The 18,514-nt window shown below is 55.9% G+C and overlaps 6 protein-coding genes across 6 annotated transcripts in view; 3 read left to right on the forward strand and 3 right to left on the reverse strand.

Moving 5' to 3' along the window:
* The window catches only part of VOLCADRAFT_64348 (uncharacterized protein), a gene marked incomplete at both ends in the record, with an annotated part of 5,317 nt that extends 4,226 nt beyond the window's left edge, over nt 1-1,091 (reverse strand). The window contains 3 exons of the mRNA XM_002954126.1: nt 16-86; nt 418-543; nt 905-1,091. Coding sequence (XP_002954172.1) covers nt 16-86; nt 418-543; nt 905-1,091 — 384 coding nt within the window. The remainder of the gene's footprint in view (nt 1-15; nt 87-417; nt 544-904) is intronic.
* A 468-nt stretch (nt 1,092-1,559) lies between these two features.
* VOLCADRAFT_94948 (uncharacterized protein) lies at nt 1,560-4,643 on the forward strand (the record flags this gene model as incomplete). The annotated part of the gene is made up of 8 exons (XM_002954040.1): nt 1,560-1,874; nt 2,196-2,231; nt 2,280-2,378; nt 2,601-2,936; nt 3,226-3,447; nt 3,880-4,049; nt 4,179-4,239; nt 4,503-4,643. 8 exons carry the CDS (start codon nt 1,560-1,562, stop codon nt 4,641-4,643), a joined length of 1,380 nt encoding a protein of 459 aa, XP_002954086.1.
* A 567-nt stretch (nt 4,644-5,210) lies between these two features.
* On the reverse strand, nt 5,211-8,113 carry VOLCADRAFT_94949 (uncharacterized protein; the record flags this gene model as incomplete). Its single annotated transcript, XM_002954127.1, has 4 exons — nt 5,211-5,231; nt 7,158-7,228; nt 7,566-7,691; nt 7,927-8,113. The coding sequence occupies 4 exons, from the start codon at nt 8,111-8,113 to the stop codon at nt 5,211-5,213; spliced, it is 405 nt and encodes a 134-aa protein (XP_002954173.1).
* A 468-nt stretch (nt 8,114-8,581) lies between these two features.
* Nucleotides 8,582-12,404, forward strand: VOLCADRAFT_94950 (uncharacterized protein; the record flags this gene model as incomplete). Its single annotated transcript, XM_002954041.1, has 8 exons — nt 8,582-8,896; nt 9,217-9,399; nt 9,999-10,334; nt 10,637-10,858; nt 11,296-11,465; nt 11,566-11,626; nt 11,894-11,977; nt 12,309-12,404. The coding sequence occupies 8 exons, from the start codon at nt 8,582-8,584 to the stop codon at nt 12,402-12,404; spliced, it is 1,467 nt and encodes a 488-aa protein (XP_002954087.1).
* Nucleotides 12,405-13,759: 1,355 nt separating this feature from the next.
* VOLCADRAFT_94951 (uncharacterized protein) lies at nt 13,760-14,446 on the reverse strand (the record flags this gene model as incomplete). The annotated part of the gene is made up of 1 exon (XM_002954128.1): nt 13,760-14,446. One exon carries the CDS (start codon nt 14,444-14,446, stop codon nt 13,760-13,762), a length of 687 nt encoding a protein of 228 aa, XP_002954174.1.
* Nucleotides 14,447-16,537: 2,091 nt separating this feature from the next.
* The window catches only part of VOLCADRAFT_94952 (uncharacterized protein), a gene marked incomplete at both ends in the record, with an annotated part of 4,038 nt that continues 2,061 nt past the window's right edge, over nt 16,538-18,514 (forward strand). Inside the window, 4 exons of the mRNA XM_002954042.1 lie at nt 16,538-16,567; nt 16,868-16,981; nt 17,075-17,547; nt 17,918-18,146. Coding sequence (XP_002954088.1) covers nt 16,538-16,567; nt 16,868-16,981; nt 17,075-17,547; nt 17,918-18,146 — 846 coding nt within the window. The remainder of the gene's footprint in view (nt 16,568-16,867; nt 16,982-17,074; nt 17,548-17,917; nt 18,147-18,514) is intronic.

An 18,514-nucleotide genomic window follows, 5' to 3' on the forward strand; every position in this document is an offset into this window, starting at 1 on the left:
TCCTCCTCCCCCCACCTCCAAAAAGAACCCAAAGGACATCGTTTTGACTCGGTAGTTCTCCTTGGGCAGCATCAGGGCCTGGGAACCTGTGCCGGGTACGGGGTGGTTAGGTGGTTAGGTATGTTGGTTGGATTAGGTATGTAGATAGGTGAGTGTAGGGTCGGTAGTTATGTAGGGCATGGGTGTGTACCATCCCGGTACGTACAGTGCAGCCCTGGGTCGGTGAGTTCGACACTCGTGGCTCATGAACTACGTGTGTAAGTGGCAGTGCCAGTGCCAGTGCAGGTGCAGGTGGCAGTGGCAGTGCCAGTGCAAGCAACTGCACCGCGCACCGCGACAGGCTGCTGCCGCACTGAGGGGTCCTTGTGGTTGGTGGGGTTGACAGCCCCTCTGCCGGGGGCTTCTCCCCCGCCTCACCTGCCTTGTCCAGCGCGGGCTTTCCCTTCAGGTTCATGAGGGTGGGAATGGAGGGCCCGTGGATGTCGGCGTCCAGCAGCCCCACACGCAGGCCCAGACGGGTGGCCATGGCGACAGCCACGTTGACTTCGGGAGGGAAATCAGGCGCAGGAAGGATTGGTTGCAGGGTGCAGGAGGGAAGTGGGTGAGGGGTACGGGACGGGGGTGTTACAGGCGCGGTGTTGGATGGAAGCTATACATGGTGGGTGGGGGGATTCGGATAATAATAATGGGGGATTGATAATAGTATGGGGTAGCAAGGAAAGGGGCTGGGGGGTTGGCTGCGCAAAATGGTGGAAAAGGAATCTCAAAGAGTGAAATGGAAGATGGCGGAAATCGTGCTGAGGAATTTTTGTTGCTACGTGTGCTACGTTGCTACGTGTGCAGGGTTGCAGTCTTGAGTTGCGATCGGGCAGCAAGAAGAAGCCTTCGGAGCCAAGAGCTTTACCTGCGGTTGTTGACTTTCCCACACCGCCCTTGGCAGAGGTTATGGCGACGATGTGTTGCACGTCCTTCAGGCCGAGCTTTTTTTGAGGCCCAACGTGGTGTTGCTGCTGGCGAGCGGCACCATGAGCAGCTGTCGTCGCAAACCGCCAGCCGGTTGCAGAGAGCCAATCAGCTGCACATCTCCACATCGTAATTTCGATGTGTTCGTTACGATGTCAGATGCATTTGGCGAAGCAGTTTAAATGCGTGGTAGGACTCAACCGCTAATCGAATCCTTTCGGGTTAAGCATGCAGGTTACGTGTCATGTCGCCAGATTGAGTTTTGAAAGGGCAAAATTTTACCTGCTAACTGGCAGCGCGTGCAGAACAAGACTTGCATTACCGTTGTCGGTTGAGTCGCGAGAACGAAAGTTTCAACGGAACGTCTCCTTGCACATCTCAAACATGCATAAAGAGACATACCTATGTTCGCTGATGCATGTAGCCTGTTTGATATGTCATAGCGCAAGGACACGTTGCAAGCCCGTTAGTAGGAGCATCATTTGCCGATGATGTCTCGACTCCAAGGACCATTAAGGCCCAGAGCCGCTGTATCAAATATACCTTGCCTTTCCCTATGTAGCACATCTCCTTCGCAGCACCCAGCATGCAAGCTTATGGCTTTCCCCGTCAAAATCGCATTTGGCTGCACCGCGCCGGCAGGCGCAAGCCCCATACAAAGACCACGAATGCGATGCAGCAAATGCATCTTACAAGCTACTGCTGACCAGCAGCCAGCGCAATCGTCGTCCAAGAATCCTCTGGAACAGCTGCGCATCACGACCGACCCACGTCGCCGCAGCGAGTTGCTGCTAGAACTCTACAGGCGCTGGCCGGAGTTTGAGGAACGCTACGTGCCATCCCCAGCGGAGGATTGCTTCGCAAAGGAGCTGGGGTTGAGCCAGTCGACTGTCATGCTTGCAGCCGTGCTGGTACGACCCCTCACTCCAGCCTTCTGCTGATGCGGCTTTTATTCCGTTGCGGCTTCCTGGTCCTAGGCCCCCAAGTCCAAACCGAACCTAAGCCGAGGGTACGCTCCAGACTGCCCCAGGCGTCCAGGGAGGCCAGGCTGAGGATCCAAGGGGTGACCAAAACCACGCAAGCACCTCCCCGAATCCGTCCCAACCCGGCCGCCTAAATGCGTCAACCCAATCCGCACATTTCCCTTGTTGAATCTCCCATTCCCCGTTGACTCTCCCTTTTTATATTCCTCTCCGCCCTCTTCCTTTTTTCCCAAATGCGGCCGCCTGCAGAACCCCGGGCTCTCGTCCCTGGATGCGACCTCCCAGGTGCTGCCGTCCCTGAGGGCCTTACGATCCGCGGGCCTCCCCCCCCAGGATGTGTGGTTCCTGGCCGCCAAAAAACATCAGCTGCTGGCGGAGCCCGCGACGTTATCGCGGTGGCTGGATTTCCTGCTGGTGTACGGCATGCAGCTGGTACGGCCGTGGTGCTGGTGTTGGTGTTATGGCGATTATGATGGTGGTGGTGCGGGCTGTCGCTTGGGACGAGATAGTGATGATGGAGATGTTTCGCCATGATGATGATGGAACTCCAGAAAAGGTTGCGAATGTGATGTTGCCTGCTCAAAACGGTGGATTAATCCTCCCGCTTCCCCTTCTCCCCCTTCTCCCCCGTCTTCCCCTTCTGCCACCCAACAGAGTGACGTCCAAAACTTCCTGTTGCGCTCAACCCCAGACTTGCTGTACGGCACCACGCTCTACCAGGCGGGTGCTGTCATATCCTTCCTCAAGTCGTTGGGCCTCAAAAACTATCTGCTTGCCTCCCGCGTGCTGTGCGTGTGGCCGGAGCTGCTGGGCCGCGACGTGGAGGGGCAGCTGCGGCCGGTGGTGACGTTTCTGATGTCTCTAGGGTTGGAGGTTGCTGCTGTGGGTCGGGTGGTGGTGATGTGGCCGGAGGTGCTGCTGCGGAGTGTGGAGGGCCAGCTGGCGCCGTGGGTGACGTATCTACGGGAGCTGGGTTGCAGCACAACGCAGGTATGTACGGCGTGGATTGTGCGTGTACGGCATGAATGTATGTGTACATGTGCGTGTGTGTGTGGCGTGCATGCGCGCGAGATCCTGAGAGCGCGCGTGTGTGTGTGTGTAAGAGGGAGGTAATGTGAGAATGTGTCAATGCAGGGTTTGAAGAATGTTGGCGGCGTGTTTTTGTTATGAGAAAAATACTTCCCTTTTTTGGCGAGTTTGCAGTATTTTGATGAGATTTTCGTGCTGCCTGCACTGCGTCATGTTCTTTTTCGGGCCATACATGCACGTGCATGTGCAGGTGGGAGATGTGATCGGTCTGTGTCCACACCTGCTGGGTTTCAAACCCGAGGAGGTGTTCGGCGATGTACTGCGAGCACTGGGGGATCTGGCGGGCATCTGTCGCGAGGATGTACGGCAGATGTTGTCATCCTCCGTGGCCTTTCTCATCGCGCCGTCGCCCTCGGATGGCGTGCGGGCGGCTCTGGAGTGCCTGCTGCGGCACGGTTTCGACAAGGAGCAGGTGCGCACCCGTGTTGTTTCAGATCATCTGAGCGGTGGGCGGGAACTTCGGGGGCAGGCACACGCGAGTAGCTTTACCAAAGGAAGTAGTCCAGCGTCCATGCTTAGTGTGTGTGTGTGTGCGTTTGTGTTGTGTACGCATGCAGGTTTGTGCTTGGGTGTTAAGTTGTCTGTCGGTTCGTCCTTGTGTCTATTATATGTTTTGTTTGTTTGTATTTGAGCTTTTCTGCTGATCCCTTTTCCCGCCACCAGTACCTTCCTAGTCACTGAGTTGCTTGGACTCTGGCCAAGTTTCCTCAACGACTTCCCCTTCCCTCCCCACCTTTCCGACCTGTCCACCTCGTCGAAGGGAGGCCAGGGTCAGGTCTCAAAGTCCCTTAGGTTTTTATCCCAACCCACCAAAACCCCAACTCCCAACTCCCAACCGCCCCAGGTTCGGGAGATGGTTCTGGCCCGCCCCGAGCTACTTGCCGCCAAGCCCCACGACCTAGAACGCAGTCTCAAATTCGTGTACCACACGGTGGGCGGCAACAACTCCACCGTTCTGTCCTGTCCGCTGCTGCTCACCAAGCCGCTAGGTCAGATGCTGGGGCCCAGATACAGGTGGGTCTGGTGTGGAGGAGGGGTAGCACCTCCCCCTCACAAAAGTCTTTTTTTCTCCGCAACACCTTATCACACTTATATACCCGTCTTTACTCCCCAAATGCTCCTTTCCTCCCCAAATGCCCGCAGTTTCATCCAGAAACAGGGTTTAGCGCATAAGTACGCCGGGGCGGATGGCAGCACCTTTGAGGTGCGTGGGGTCAAGCCCTGTGCGGAACATCCTGGTGCACACGGTGATGCAAAGTGCCGTTCTGGCCTCATCGGGAGATCTGAGGGGTGTTGAGGTGTATTATTACCCACCACGCCTCGAGGCCCCGTGCTGCTGCTTCCCACCATAATCTCCTTGCTTGTGTCGAAGGACCCCTGTCCCCACGCAGCCCTCCCCCCCTCCCCCCCTTTCCCGGTTTTCCTCCACTCACCCGACCGCACGTTTGACCCTCCATTCGGATACAGTTTTACAAGTTGTTAGTGGCGGAAGACGCCCAGTGGTGCGCGTCATTGGGGCTGAGCGTCAACGAGTATCAGGGATTCAAACTGGTGAGACAGGCCGTGAGGGAATTGGAGTCGGAAGGGTGCGCTCGGAACCACACATAGTCAAAAACACGCATAGTCAAAACACGAAGGGCGCCTGGCACGGCGCGGGTTTCAGCGGGGGTTTCATGGAGACGGCAAGAAGGGCGCCGCGAGGGAGGATGGGGGCACTAAATAAGTTGGAGACAGGAGGGGGAGGGATGAAAGGGAATGAGCGAAGGGCGGTTTCGGGGCCAGGGCGCCATTGTCTCGGACACCGGCACGATTGCTGACGGCACGACTGCCGATGAGATGTGTTTATTGCGTTTCGCGTTCATCCACGTCATGCATACGGCCCCCCCTTCGTTCATGGTCATCACCCACAACTGCGCAGGTTTGGGATGAGGAGTACAGCTGCACCAGGAAGCTGCCAGCGAGTTCCAAGAAGAGCTCAAGAAGCTCGGGATATACGAGGGCAGTTGAGAGGGGGCAGCTTAGGTAGCATAGATGGGGGGAAGGGCAGGAGTGGGGTCCATGTAGGGTGGGCTGGGAATCGGGTTGAAGGTGTTGCTCATGCAGGTGCTGAGGAGATTGCTCCGAGACCGGAATGGCTAGCGGTTCCTTTGTCTCCTTTTGTGTGAGAGCGGGGGGTTATGACGTAATGAGGCTGTGCTGCGAGAGGACACCAAGCCGGCGCTCAGAGAGCGCAGAGAGTAAGTGAATTCTACTGGTCTGTGTCTATGGAGTGGCTATTGGGAGAGAGTAGCGATGGAGGTAGGGAACATGTATGCTGTACGTGCGTATGTTGTTGTTACATGGTCGTGGGTGCGTTCCCCGTACCTGCAAACCACCCTAGTACGAGCCGAGGGCTCAAGGGCTGCCAAATCGCCTATAAGCACCATCCTACCTCGCACTTCCAACGAGACAAGTGAGGAAGTATACTAACGACCAAAGGGAACGATAGAGTTGCGGTGAGACCATATGCATTCCAGCATCCTTGCCAGGCGTTCAGGTTCCCACTTCATAGCGTCCTTCATATGTTCGAAGCGTGGGAAGCCCATATCAGATCTGATTTCGTCGTACACCGGACAGTCCAGCAAAATGTGTTTCTCATCCTCGATGTGGCTATCAGTGCCGCAGCAAGGGCATACTCGCTCCTCCCTAGGTATATAACGCCGTCCCTTACGCGCTCTGTTAGCCGCCAGTGCCCAACAGCAAAGCCTAAACTGCATAAGCTTGCGATTCGCCGAACGTGGGATAAACATTGTGATGTGCGGGAGCACCTCCTTCCTGCCCGCTTGCTCGGCCGCCAGACCCATCCAATGCTTATACTTCGCCATGTGGATTCCTGGTTGCTTGCCGTCTGACGGATACACGTCAGGCTGGACATCTGAACGCGTATGCTTCCAACCACTCACTAATCGGTCCTTGAACTCCAAAATCACACCTTCTGGCATTGGCCTGTTCATCAGCCACTCCACTCGTTCGTCTACCTCGTGTAGCCCTTGCGGGGCTTCTTTCCATACGTCGTGCCCCCAAAAACATAGAAAACGGAGGAGTAGTGTCCCCCATCCGGCCCCTTCGGGGTTGGAGAGGGATTCTGCGACCTCCTGTCGCAAAACTTGGTATGCCACAGACCCACGCAGACCCACGTGCGTGTGTATTCGCAGCCAAGGTATGGCCTAGAGTAGTTGGGGAGACAGCGAAGCGGTTTGGCAGCGAAGTGATGGGTTATTACCCGCAGCGCATTGCACCCTTATTGCTGCCTTTCGAGCCGGTGGTCTGGCACGTGGCGCAGAGCGGGGAGTATGACCATGCCAGACCATGGGTGGGAATTGCTACCCCATGTCCACCACCAGGACGTCCAGTGGACCCCACGCAGTGCCAAACAACATCTTGTCGAAAGCGTTGTTAACCATCGGGCCCCGCCAAACAACCGGCTCGTCACCCTGCCGTACCGCCGCACATGGTATTGGGTTGCATACGGATTGTAGGCAGGACCAGTCGTCGCTCAGGACAACAGTACGGTGTTCGAAAAGGGCGACCTTCATGTTTTCCTAGTTGCCCGCTTGTCTGTCTGTCTTCCATCCTATCTGTCAAATCTGTCGGCCAAAAAGTCCGACCGCCGTCTGTTTGCTTGTGTGTCTGTCTGTCCGTTGGGCGAAGCGCCTGCACCGCAAACCACCTGAACCCGGTTTCTTCAATTGCTGCCGTTCCTGCACACGCCCAATTCCCCCCCTCCCGCCGCCTCCAAGAACGCCTCTTGGTCAGTTCTACTCCTGGTACACTCTTGCCCTGGCAGCAGCTTCACTCGTTCGTGGTTCGTCTTCCCCCCCCTCCCCCCCTCCCCTCCACTCCCCCCACCTCCCCTGGAGCCCACCCCCTTTTTGCAACTCAACCCCCGGTGTGAGCCAGTAGGTCGCAATCAAGCCTTGCCCCTTGAGCTACGTCTCCACTCTCCACTCCCCTCCCCCCTCCCACCCACACTCAAAGCCTGAAGTCGCCATCCCAACAGCCCGGAAGGCTGTGACCCCCCAACCCCCACTCCTCCCCCCACTCCCCCCACCCTCCTCCTCCACCTCCTCCTCCTCCCCCCACCTCCAAAAAGAACCCAAAGGACATCGTTTTGACTCGGTAGTTCTCCTTGGGCAGCATCAGGGCTTGGGAACCTGTGCCGGGTACGGGGTGGTTAGGTGGTTAGGTATGTTGGTTGGATTAGGTATGTAGATAGGTGAGTGTAGGGTCGGTAGTTATGTAGGGCGCGGGTGTGTACCATCCCGGTACGTACAGTGCAGCCCTGGGTCGGTGAGTTCGACACTCGTGGCTCATGAACTACGTGTGTAAGTGGAAGTGCCAGTGCCAGTGCCAGTGCAGGTGCAGGTGGCAGTGGCAGTGCCAGTGCAAGCAACTGCACCGCGCACCGCGACAGGCTGCTGCCACACTGAGGGGTCCTTGTGGTTGGTGGGGTTGACAGCCCCTCTGCCGGGGGCTTCTCCCCCGCCTCACCTGCCTTGTCCAGCGCGGGCTTTCCCTTCAGGTTCATGAGGGTGGGAATGGAGGGCCCGTGGATGTCGGCGTCCAGCAGCCCCACACGCAGGCCCAGACGGGTGGCCATGGCGACAGCCACGTTGACTTCGGGAGGGAAATCAGGCGCAGGAAGGATTGGTTGCAGGGTGCAGGAGGGAAGTGGGTGAGGGGTACGGGACGGGGGTGTTACAAGCGCGGTGTTGGATGGAAGCTATACATGGTGGGTGGGGGGAGTCGGATAATAATCGTGCAGAGGATTTTTTGTTGGTACGTGTGCAGGGTTGCAGTCTTGAGTTGCAATCGGGCAGCAAGAAGAAGCCTTCGGAGCCGAGAGCTTTACCTGCGGTTGTTGACTTTCCCACACCGCCCTTGGCAGAGGTTATGGCGACGATGTGTTGCACGTCCTTCAGGCCCAGCTTTTTTTGAGGCCCAACGTGGTGTTGCTGCTGGCGAGCGGCACCATGAGCAGCTGTCGTCGCAAACCGCCAGCCGGTTGCAGAGAGCCAATCAGCTGCACATCTCCACATCGTAATTTCGATGTGTTCGTTACGATGTCAGATGCATTTGGCGAAGCAATTTAAATGCGTGGTAGGACTCAACCGCTAATCGAATCCTTTCGGGTTAAACATTCAGGTTTCGTGTCATGTCGCCAGATTGCGTATTGAAAGGGCAAAATTTTACCTGCTAACTGGCTGCGCGTGCAGAACAAGACTTGCATTACCGTTGTCGGTTAAGTCGCGAGAACGAAAGTTTCAACGCAACGTCTCCTTGCACATCTCAAACATGCATAAAGAGACATACCTATGTTCTCTGATGCATGTAGCCCACTTGATATGTCATAGCGCAAGGACACGTTGCAAGCCCGTTAGTAGGAGCATCACTTGCCGATGATGTCTCGGCTCCATGGTCCATTAAGGCCCAGAGCCGCTGTCTCAAATAAACCTTGCTTTTCCTTATATAGCACATCTCATTCGCAGCACCCAGCGTGCAAACTTATGGCTTTCCCCGTCAACATCGCATTTGGCTGCACCGCGCCGGCAGGCGCAAGCCCCATACGAAGACCACGAATGCGATGCAGCAAATACATCTTACAAGCTACTGCTGACCAGCAGCCAGCGCAATCGTCGTCCAAGAATCCTCTGGAACAGCTGCGCATCACGACCGACCCACGTCGCCGCAGCGAGTTGCTGCTAGAACTCGACAGCTGCTGGTCGGAATGTGAGGAGCGCTACGTGCCATCCCCAGCGGAGGATTGCCTGGCAAAGGAGCTGGGGGTGGGCCAGTCGACTGTCATGCTTGCGGCCGTGCAGGTACGGCCCCTCACTCCAGCCTTCTGCTGACGTGGCTTTTATTCCGTTGCGGCTTCCTGGTCCTAGGCCCCCAAGTCCAAACCGAACCTAAGCCGAGGGTACGCTCCAAACTGCCCCAGGCGTCCAGGGAGGCCCAGGCTGAGGAACCAAGGGGTGACCGAAACCACGCAAGCACCGCTCCGAATCCGTCCCAACCCGGCCGCCTAAATGCGTCAACCCAATCCGCACATTTCCCTTGTTGAATCTCCCATTCCCCGTTGACTCTCCCTTTTTATATTGCTCTCCGCTCTTCCTTTTTTCCCAAATGCGGCCGCCTGCAGAACCCCGGGCTCTCGTCCCTGGATGCGACCTCCCAGGTGCTGCCGTCCCTGAGGGCCTTACGATCCGCGGGCCTCTCCCCCCAGGATGTGTGGTTCCTGGCCGCCAAAAAACATCAGCTGCTGGCGGAGCCCGCGACGTTATCGCGGTGGCTGGATTTCCTGCTGGTGTACGGCATGCAGCCGGTACGGCCGTGGTGCTGGTGTTGGTGTTGGTGATATGGCGATTATGATGTGTGAATCAGGGGGTTGTTACTTCGCCCGTGGCAGCTACCCTGCGAAACCCTGCCTTCCCCGGTATTTCGGGGCACCCTCATCCAGTCAACCTAGTCAACTTCTCAGTGGATCGCTTAGGTTCCGCACCCACCATCAGCATCCAACGGAATCTGCCGGGTCGACAGCAGCCTAACCCCATTCCTGGTCGGCTTGCAGGTTAACTTATCCCAGGTCACCTCCGTCCATCAACTAGGGGCGCAATGCCTTCCACCATCGGAAGGACTTTGATCCTAGCGGGTATCGATCCCGGGATCTCCCGGGGGCAATGGTCGCACCTTACCAGTAGTGCCAAACCCTAATATATGATGGTGGTGGTGCGGACTGTCGCTTGGGATGAGATAGTGATGATGGAGATGTTTCGCCATGATGATGGAACTCCAGAAAAGGTTGAGAATGTGATGTTGCCTTTTCAAAAGGTGGATTAATCCTCCCGCTTCCCCTTCTCCCTCTTCTCCCCCTTCTCCCCGTCTTCCCCTTCTGCCCCTTCTCCGACTTCTGCCACCCAACAGCGTGACGTCCAAAACTTCCTGTTGCGCTCAACCCCAGCCTTGATGTACGGCACCACGCTCTACCAGGCGGGTGCTGTCGTATCCTTCCTCAAGTCGTTGGGCCTCAAAGACGATCTGCTTGCCTCCCGCGTGCTGTGCGTGTGGCCGGAGCTGCTGGGCCGCGACGTGGAGGGGCAGCTGCGGCCGGTGGTGACGTTTCTGATGTCTCTAGGGCTGGAGGTTGCTGCTGTGGGGCGGGTGGTGGTGATGTGGCCGGAGGTGCTGCTACGGAGTGTGGAGGGCCAGTTGGCGCCGTGGGTGACGTATCTACGGGAGCTGGGTTGCAGCACAACGCAGGTATGTACGGCGTGGATTGTGCGTGTACGGCATGAATGTATGTGTACATGTGCGTGTGTGTGTGGCGTGCATGCGCGCGAGATCCTGAGAGCGCGCGTGTGTGTGTGTGTAAGAGGGAGGTAATGTGAGAATGTGTCAATGCAGGGTTTGAAGAATGTTGGCGGCGTGTTTTTGTTATGAGAAAAATACTTCCCTTTTTTGGCGAGTTTGCAGTATTTTGATGAGATTTTCGTGCTGCCTGCACTGCGTCATGTTCTTTTTCGGGCCATACATGCACCGCATACATGCACGTGCATGTGCAGGTGGGAGATGTGATCGGTCTGTGTCCACACCTGCTGGGTTTCAAACCCGAGGAGGTGTTCGGCGATGTACTGCGAGCACTGGGGGATCTGGCGGGCATCTGTCGCGAGGATGTACGGCAGATGTTGTCATCCTCCGTGGCCTTTCTCATCGCGCCGTCGGCCTCGGCTGGCGTGCGGGCGGCTCTGGAGTGCCTGCTGCGGCACGGTTTCGACAAGGAGCAGGTGCGCACCCGTGTTGTTTCAGATCATCTGAGCGGTGGACGGGAACTTCGGGGGCAGGCACACGCGAGTAGCTTTACCAAAGGAAGTAGTCCAGCGTCCATGCTTAGTGTGTGTGTGTGTGTGTGTGTGTGTTGTGTACGCATGCAGGTTTGTGCTTGGGTGTTAAGTTGTCTGTCGGTTCGTCCTTGTGTCTATTATATGTTTTGTTTGTTTGTATTTGAGCTTTCCTGATGATCCCTTTTCCCGCCACCAGTACCTTCCTAGTCACTGAGTTGCTTGGACTCTGGCCAAGTTTCCTCAACGGCTTCCCCTTCCCTCCCCACCTTCCGACCTGTCCACCTCGCCGAAGGGTCAGGGTCAGGTCTCAAAGTCCCTTCGGTTTTTAACCCAACCCACCAAAACCCCGACTCCCAACTCCCAACTCCCAACCGCCCCAGGTTCGGGAGATGGTTCTGGCCCGCCCCGAGCTACTTGCCGCCAAGCCCCACGACCTAGAACGCAGTCTCAAATTCGTGTACCACACGGTGGGCGGCAACAACTCCACCGTTCTGTCCTGTCCGCTGCTGCTCACCAAGCCGCTAGGTCAGGTGCTGGGGCCCAGATACAGGTGGGTCTGGTGTGGAGGAGGGGTAGCACCTCCCCCTCACAAAAGTCTTTTCTTTTCCGCAACACATATATACCCGTCTTTATTCCCCAAACGCCCGCAGTTTCATCCAGAAACAGGGTTTAGCGCACAAGTACGCCGGGGCGGATGGCAGCACCTTTGAGGTGCGTGGGGTCAAGCCCTGTGCAGGAAATTCTGGTGCACACGGTGATGCAGAGTGCCGTTCTGCCCTCATACATGGATCGGGAGATCTGAGGGGTGTTAAGGTGTATTACCCACCACGCCTCGAGGCCCCGTGCTGCGGCCTCCCACCATAATCTCCTTGCTTGTGTCGAAGGACCCCTGTCCCCGCGCAGCCTTCCCCCCGTCCCCCCTTTCCCGGTTTTCCTCCACTCCCCCGACCGCACGTTTGACCCTCCATTCGGATACAGTTTTACAAGTTGTTAGTGGCGGAAGACGCCCAGTGGTGCGCGTCATTGGGGCTGAGCGTCAACGAGTATCAGGGATTCAAACTGGTGAGACAGGCCGTGAGGGAATTGGAGTCGGAAGGAAACACACTTAGCCCTAAACACGGAGGGCGCCTGGGAGGGCGCGGGTTTCAGCGGCGGTTTCACGGAGGCGGCAAGAAGGGCGCCGCGAGGGAGGATGGGGCCACTAAAAATGGATGAAGACAGGAGGGGGAGGGGTGAAAGGGAATGAGCGAAAGACTAGGGGGCCAGGGCGCCATCGTCTCGGACACCGGCACGATTGCTGACGGCACGATTGCTGATGAGCTGTGTTTATTGCGTTTCGCGTCCATCCTCGTCATCCATACGTCCCCCCCCCTCGTTCATGGTCATCACCCAGGTTTGGGATGAGGAGTACAGTTTGAAGCTGCACCAAGAAGCTGCCAGCGAGTTCCAAGAAGAGCTCAAGAAGCTCGGGATATACGAGGGCAGTTGAGAGGGGGCAGCTTAGATAGCGTAGATGGGGGGAAGGGCAGGAGTGGGGTCCATGTAGGGTGGGCTGGGAATCGGGTTGAAGGTGTTGCTCATGCAGGTGCTGAGGAGATTGCTCCGAGGCCGGAATGGTTAGCGGTTTCTTTGTCGCCTTTTTGCTCGTGCGTATGTATGTATGTGTGTGTGAGTGTGAGAGCGGGGGGTTATGACGTAATGAGGCTGTGCTGCGAGAGGACACCAAGCCGGCGCGCAGAGAGCGCAGAGAGTAAGTGAATTCTACTGGTCTGTGTCTATGGAGTGGCTATTGGGAGAGAGTAGCGATGGAGGTAGGGAACATGTATGCTGTACGTGCGTATGTATTCGCAGCCAAGGTAGCGCCTAGAGTAGTTGGGGAGACAGCGAAGCGGTTTGGCAGCGAAGTGATGGGTTATTACCCGCAGCGCATTGCACCCTTATTGCTGCCTTTCGAGCCGGTGGTCTGGCACGTGGCGCGGAGCGGGGAGTATGACCATGCCAGACCATGGGTGGGAATTGCCACCTGTGGGACGTGTCCAGCAGTCTTGAAAAAGAGTAGGCTCGGGCGTTGATGCAGTGGGCGTCACCGCGCTCTGTGAGATAGCTCTATACGATTTTATATTAGCACGGTTTCCTTCGCGGCGACAGATTACAGATAATAGGAGGCGATGTTTTCCTTTCCTCCGTGGCTTTTAGGCGTTGAAGTATTGCCCTTGGGCCTTCGGCTCGCACCCCCAACCATGTAACACACACACATATGAGGCATACGCTTTGGACACGTTCTTGATATGGATATGGAGGTGAAGTCGGCGTTTCGATTCCTATTCGCATCGTCACACCAATTTGTGTGTGCGTTACATGGTCGTGGGGTGCGTTCCCCGTACCTGCAAACCGCCCTAATGCGAGCCGAGGGCTCAAGGGCTGCCAAATCGCCTATAAGCACCATCCGACCTCGCACTCCAGACAAAGCAAAGTGATAAAGGATATAACGACCAAAGGGAACGATAGAGTTGCGGTGGGACCATCCTTGCCAGACGTTCAGGTTCCGATGTATCAGACACGGTTCTTACACGGTTCTTACATCATGCGCCAAGCCAAGCCAAAGACACGCAACACCAGCACCATGCTAAAATGAACTTCTAAATCCCCGCCAAACCGCCCCTCTGCCACTTACACCCCTTGCAAACATTGAATTCAGATGACGCGGTAACTGCGATCAACGAAAACCGTAGCACGTGGGAGAACCGCAGACCTGACACGTACCCTCAAAGGAAAGAAAACTTCACAGCAAATGACCAACTCTTGAAAACCACGCCGGAGTCCAGCAGAGGAAGCTCTACTGTGCTACGGATGGACCCTACGGCTTGTAGGGCCCCGCGGCTCGTACAGCGCGCTTGGGCCCTGCATCTCGTACAGCGCGCTTGGGCCCTGCATCTCGTACGGCGCGCTTGGGCCCTGCATCTCGTACGGCGCGCTTGGGCCCTGCATCTCGTACGGCGCGCTTGGGCCCTGCATCTCGTACGGCACGCTTGGGCCCTGCATCTCGTACGGCACGCTTGGGCCCTGCATGTAAGGCGCGCTTGGGCCCTGCAGCTCGTACGGCGCGCTTGAACCCTGCAGCTCGTACGGCACGCTCGGGCCCTGCAGCTCGTACGACGCAAACGGGCCCTGTGGCTGGCGGGACCTCCGTCGGCTTTGCGGCTGGTTACGGCCGGAATGGGCAGCACTGCGCCCCGTAGTGCGACCCCCGAAAGCCCTGCGGAAGGGCTGACCAACGCGGGACGTAGGGCTGGGCCTTGCCGAAGCCGTTCCTGCTCCGGTTGTCGATCCTGGCGAGCCCCACACGGGCCGTGGCTGGACCGGGGGATGGGTGATTGGCACCCAGACAGGTCCCGCTGGCGTGGCCACCAGTTGGGACAGCACAGGCACCATGGGCGGCTCCGTCCACAGGAGCCCTCCGTCGGGTGCCACCCAAGCCGTGGGTGCGGCGACTGGTGTCAGGAGCCAGGCGGATCCGGAAGGTGCTGGCATGACAGCGGGAAAAGGCTCTGTGCGTGATGACGCCGGTACCTGCGTGGAACGGGGCCACGGCAGGCCGGGAAATGAGTTCGTGGTAGATGCGACAATGGTCACTGGGTAGGTAGGTGAGCTGATTGCCCTCGCCGCATTCATATCATACATTATTGGGTAGCACGTGCAACGCCGCGGTTAATAATGGAGGACCGAGAACTATGGTTAGGTTATAGCAGGTCAGCTTAACAGGTACCGGTATCATGTTTATGCGGGTGAGAGCAACACAGCGATGGCGAGCGATGGTGATGTGAGCAAGCGTTGCAGCGAGCGAGCCGCATATGTGAAACGCACGCAGGCACAGTAGGTGTGGCAGCAGGCAGAAGCTGCTGGTCGTGTCTTCGTTGTTACCGGGGCAGCCTCGAGTGGCGGCGCAACTGGCCCGTGCCAGGTGGTGGTGGACATCATCATTGCCACAGGTGCTATACTCTGGTCCCGGCAATGACTTGGATGAAGGAGTTTGCGTGATGGCGACCCACCTCGACCCGCCTTAACCTGCACTTGGTCGTTTCACGTCCAGATGCGCGCCGGACGCAAAATGCGGAGGATAGAAGTGAGTTTCAATATGTATTTTTCCTGAAGAAATGAAAACTGAAGAAACTTTCAGAAAGCCCCTTAAGCTCAACAAGCAAACAACAGTAGAGCGTTACACAGGCTGCAACCATCTTGCAGCCCTGCAGCACTTTGCCCTGAGACATTACCCAACTCACTTCAAGCTTGAAGGTGTTCGCCTTCTTCGCGTGGGGGCTTGTTTATGGGCCCCGATCCTGCAGCGGCCAACAAGAAGCGCGTAGCTAGTTCTGGCTACTGAGCCATATTTCCCAGAATAATACACAAAGTCTTAATACCTATTTTCATTTTAGCTCCTGATTGTTTCTGCCTCCTTAATATCGCAAGTCCTCCTATTGGAAGCCTCGACCGAGGCCGAGCCGTACTACAGATCAGCTTCAGTCCAGAAGCTGCAACTTTTTGAAATCTTACACTTTTATCTTAGATTAAATAAGTGTTTGTCTATGAAAAACCTACTTGAAGTGCGTATCGCACTGCCCACAGCTATTAACCTTCAAGGCAACCGATGAGTCGGGACGAAGGAATAGAGGCACGCTTTGAGGCCATCACTCGTTGTTTTTGTAGACCTTGACAACAACAAGCGATCTTGATATTGAGCACCATTCTACACAAGCAACTAGCCATGTTTCGTCTGAATAAATCCCTCAGCTTATAATCTCGGGACAGTTGGCCATGTACGCATGTCCGCAGCGGCTCATCAGCCGTGGTGTTGCCAGGCGAAGCTTCCAGGACCCTCCGTGTTCAACATTATAGCTACGCCTGCAGTTTCTACATGTACTTTGAGGGAGTAGAGATGGGAGCTAGCGTTCCGTGTGTGTGGGGAAGGGCGACTTCAACGGGGTTGAGGGGTTTGGAGAAGACATTCAGAGAGCATCCAACAATGAGATGAACCTGTGTCCGTTAGTTGGGAAGCAGCTTTGCCTGTGGCCTGCTGTGCCAGATTTTCGACGGCCAGGGACACACAGCCTTGGCCGGTCCAGGGTCCCAAGGGGTTCCATCTTCGCGTACCAACTCGCTCGCACCAGCTACAAGCTAATCATTAAGGCTATGATTTGCTTTGTATAAAAGCGTTGCTACTTGAGGAGTTCTTCTTGTTTTACGCCCAGTTCAAAGGACAATTAAAGACATCACAGATCCCTCACCTCCTGCCTGCGAATCAATTTTCCAATCATTTTTAAAACGTTCACCGTTATGTCTCTTTATCAAAACATTTAGGCCTCTATTTGCGCAAAGTCAATTCCTTTAAGTGTCGCTTGAGCTGGCTTGAGCCTCTTCACGAATGGTCGCTCTGCTCCATCTTTACTCAGAGAAGAAATACTTGCCTTACTAGCTGAAAAACTAAGCTTACCTGTTATTATTGACGAAGTGCAGAAAGTACCTGCATTACTTGATGAAATCGATTGGCTTATTGAAGATACAGAAAAAGCATTTGTTTTATGTGGATTAAGTGCTTCTCACTCGAACAAAGATCAAACCTGTAGTATGACATTCTATAGCTTACTGCTGAATAAGGTTTGTAGGTTTTGGCATCGTGCATAACGAGCTAAAACTTGAAGTTCAATCTCCGTTGCCTGCGCCTGCTGAGTCAGAGGCATAAACAAATTCTCCAGTTTACGGAACAAAGATGATGAAGCAGCGATATATATTTGAACAGCATGATGCAGCAGAGGATACAGCTTTCATACTGCTGCGACATACAGAGCACAGGCAAACAGGGAAAGCTGTCGCCCATACTGCTAGAATACTGTTCATGTCAGGCAATGCCCTGGACTGCGCGATGAATGTTACGCCTGCCTATACGGCTATTCCCAGGCGGGTGTGTTGGGGCCGCGGGACATTGAGGCCGCCATCATGGACACGGCCGGCGATGCAGGGCGCGCGCTAGCCTGGTACCCCGGGTTGTTGATGGCATGGCGGTTTGATAAGGTCAGTGCATGTGCGTCGGGCAAAGGCAAGGCTAGCGTGTTGGTCTGCCTGACAAATGTTAACCCACATGGGAATCCTGACATGGCGCCACAGGCGGATACATTCTTCCGGGATAATCAGCTTCCAGCATACTACGGCAAAATCGACTCCATCCGGTCCGTTGTCTGCAGTTTCTCCTCCGCAGCTGTACGGCCGTGTGCCGCGTGTCTGGCCCTCAACAGAAATCACCAATTGAAGCGTTCAGCCGACGCTGCTTCACTGCGAGTCGCTGCGACACAGCGAGTCGCGACAGACCCAAGTGTCATTGTCCCCTTCCGTTCTGCCGAGGGACTTGAGCGTGCGGGACACGTTGAGCTCTTTGAGCGGCTCAAGGTGGTCACATCCACATTGATCACCGAGCGGGCAGATCGAATAGCGCTGGACAGGGAGATTAAGCGGTGGACATCCCTTTTCCAGGCTGATAGAGTGAGGCTACAGGCATACGCTCGGGCAGATGCATCACGCAGTGAACTCATCCGACTGCTCGAAACATCACAACAACGAGGTATGATGCAGTGTCGGCATGTGTGAGTAGTGTAGGCTGGCGTGCGCGTACACATGCCTTGACTTGTTAACCATCGGACCTCGATTGACTTTCAGGACTCGTTGACGGCACAATTTAACAGTTGCTACGGGGTATCATCCGGGGTCTCAGCGTCAAAGGACAACAACGCCAGCCGGAGGAGGTAGCTTTTTACATTGCCCCTTGCAGTGACGTGGGTGTCCGTGCTCCAACCCGTCGTGCTGACTATTGACCAAATGCACATTGGCTGGCGCCTAAGGTACACGGGCCTGCTGTGGGGTACATTAAAAGCCAGGAGCATGGCCATGCGTTCACGGGCGAATGACTGGTACCAAATAGGATCAGCAATGTCGACACTGTAACACGTGCTGCAGGTGCCAGCTCATCAACCCCCGGAAGATGATGATGATCGGGCCATACCTCATCAGCTTCCCTGCACTGTGCACGCTGAGCAAGCACATGCCCCATGTCAACATCTCGTCACAGGATCTCAACTACAAGGACAAACAGAACCAGCGCGCCACTCTCAAGGAGGCTCTATCCAACCTGGAATTAGGTACAGACTGGTTTGTGGCTGACTTACCGCCATTCACTGACAGACAGGTTGGCCGACCTCGACATGGATCCCTCAACTGGAAGCGTCAAGGCAGTCAGTGTGCTGCATGACGCACTGGAGACAGGTTCACGCAGTCCGGTTGGCGGTGATGGTCCTATCGTTGACGGCTCGTATTATGCTACCTTCCTCTATGTGACGTTCATGCATTATTTAGTAGCTGGCCGCTGAAAAGGCCTCTCGAGATGCTGGTGGTCGTGCTATGCGTGTACCAGCTTACTGTGCTTACTGTGTACCAGCTACTACAGCTAGATTGTGCCGGGCCACACTACTGCAGGGCAGGCGTGTGTGCTTACATTTGTCTGCGTGAATGATTGGATGTATGAATGAATGGACGAATGAAAGGTGTGGTTAACAT

This window comes from Volvox carteri, assembly GCF_000143455.1.
Source record: "Volvox carteri f. nagariensis unplaced genomic scaffold VOLCAscaffold_40, whole genome shotgun sequence".
In the NCBI taxonomy this organism is placed as follows: Eukaryota; Viridiplantae; Chlorophyta; class Chlorophyceae; order Chlamydomonadales; family Volvocaceae; genus Volvox; species Volvox carteri.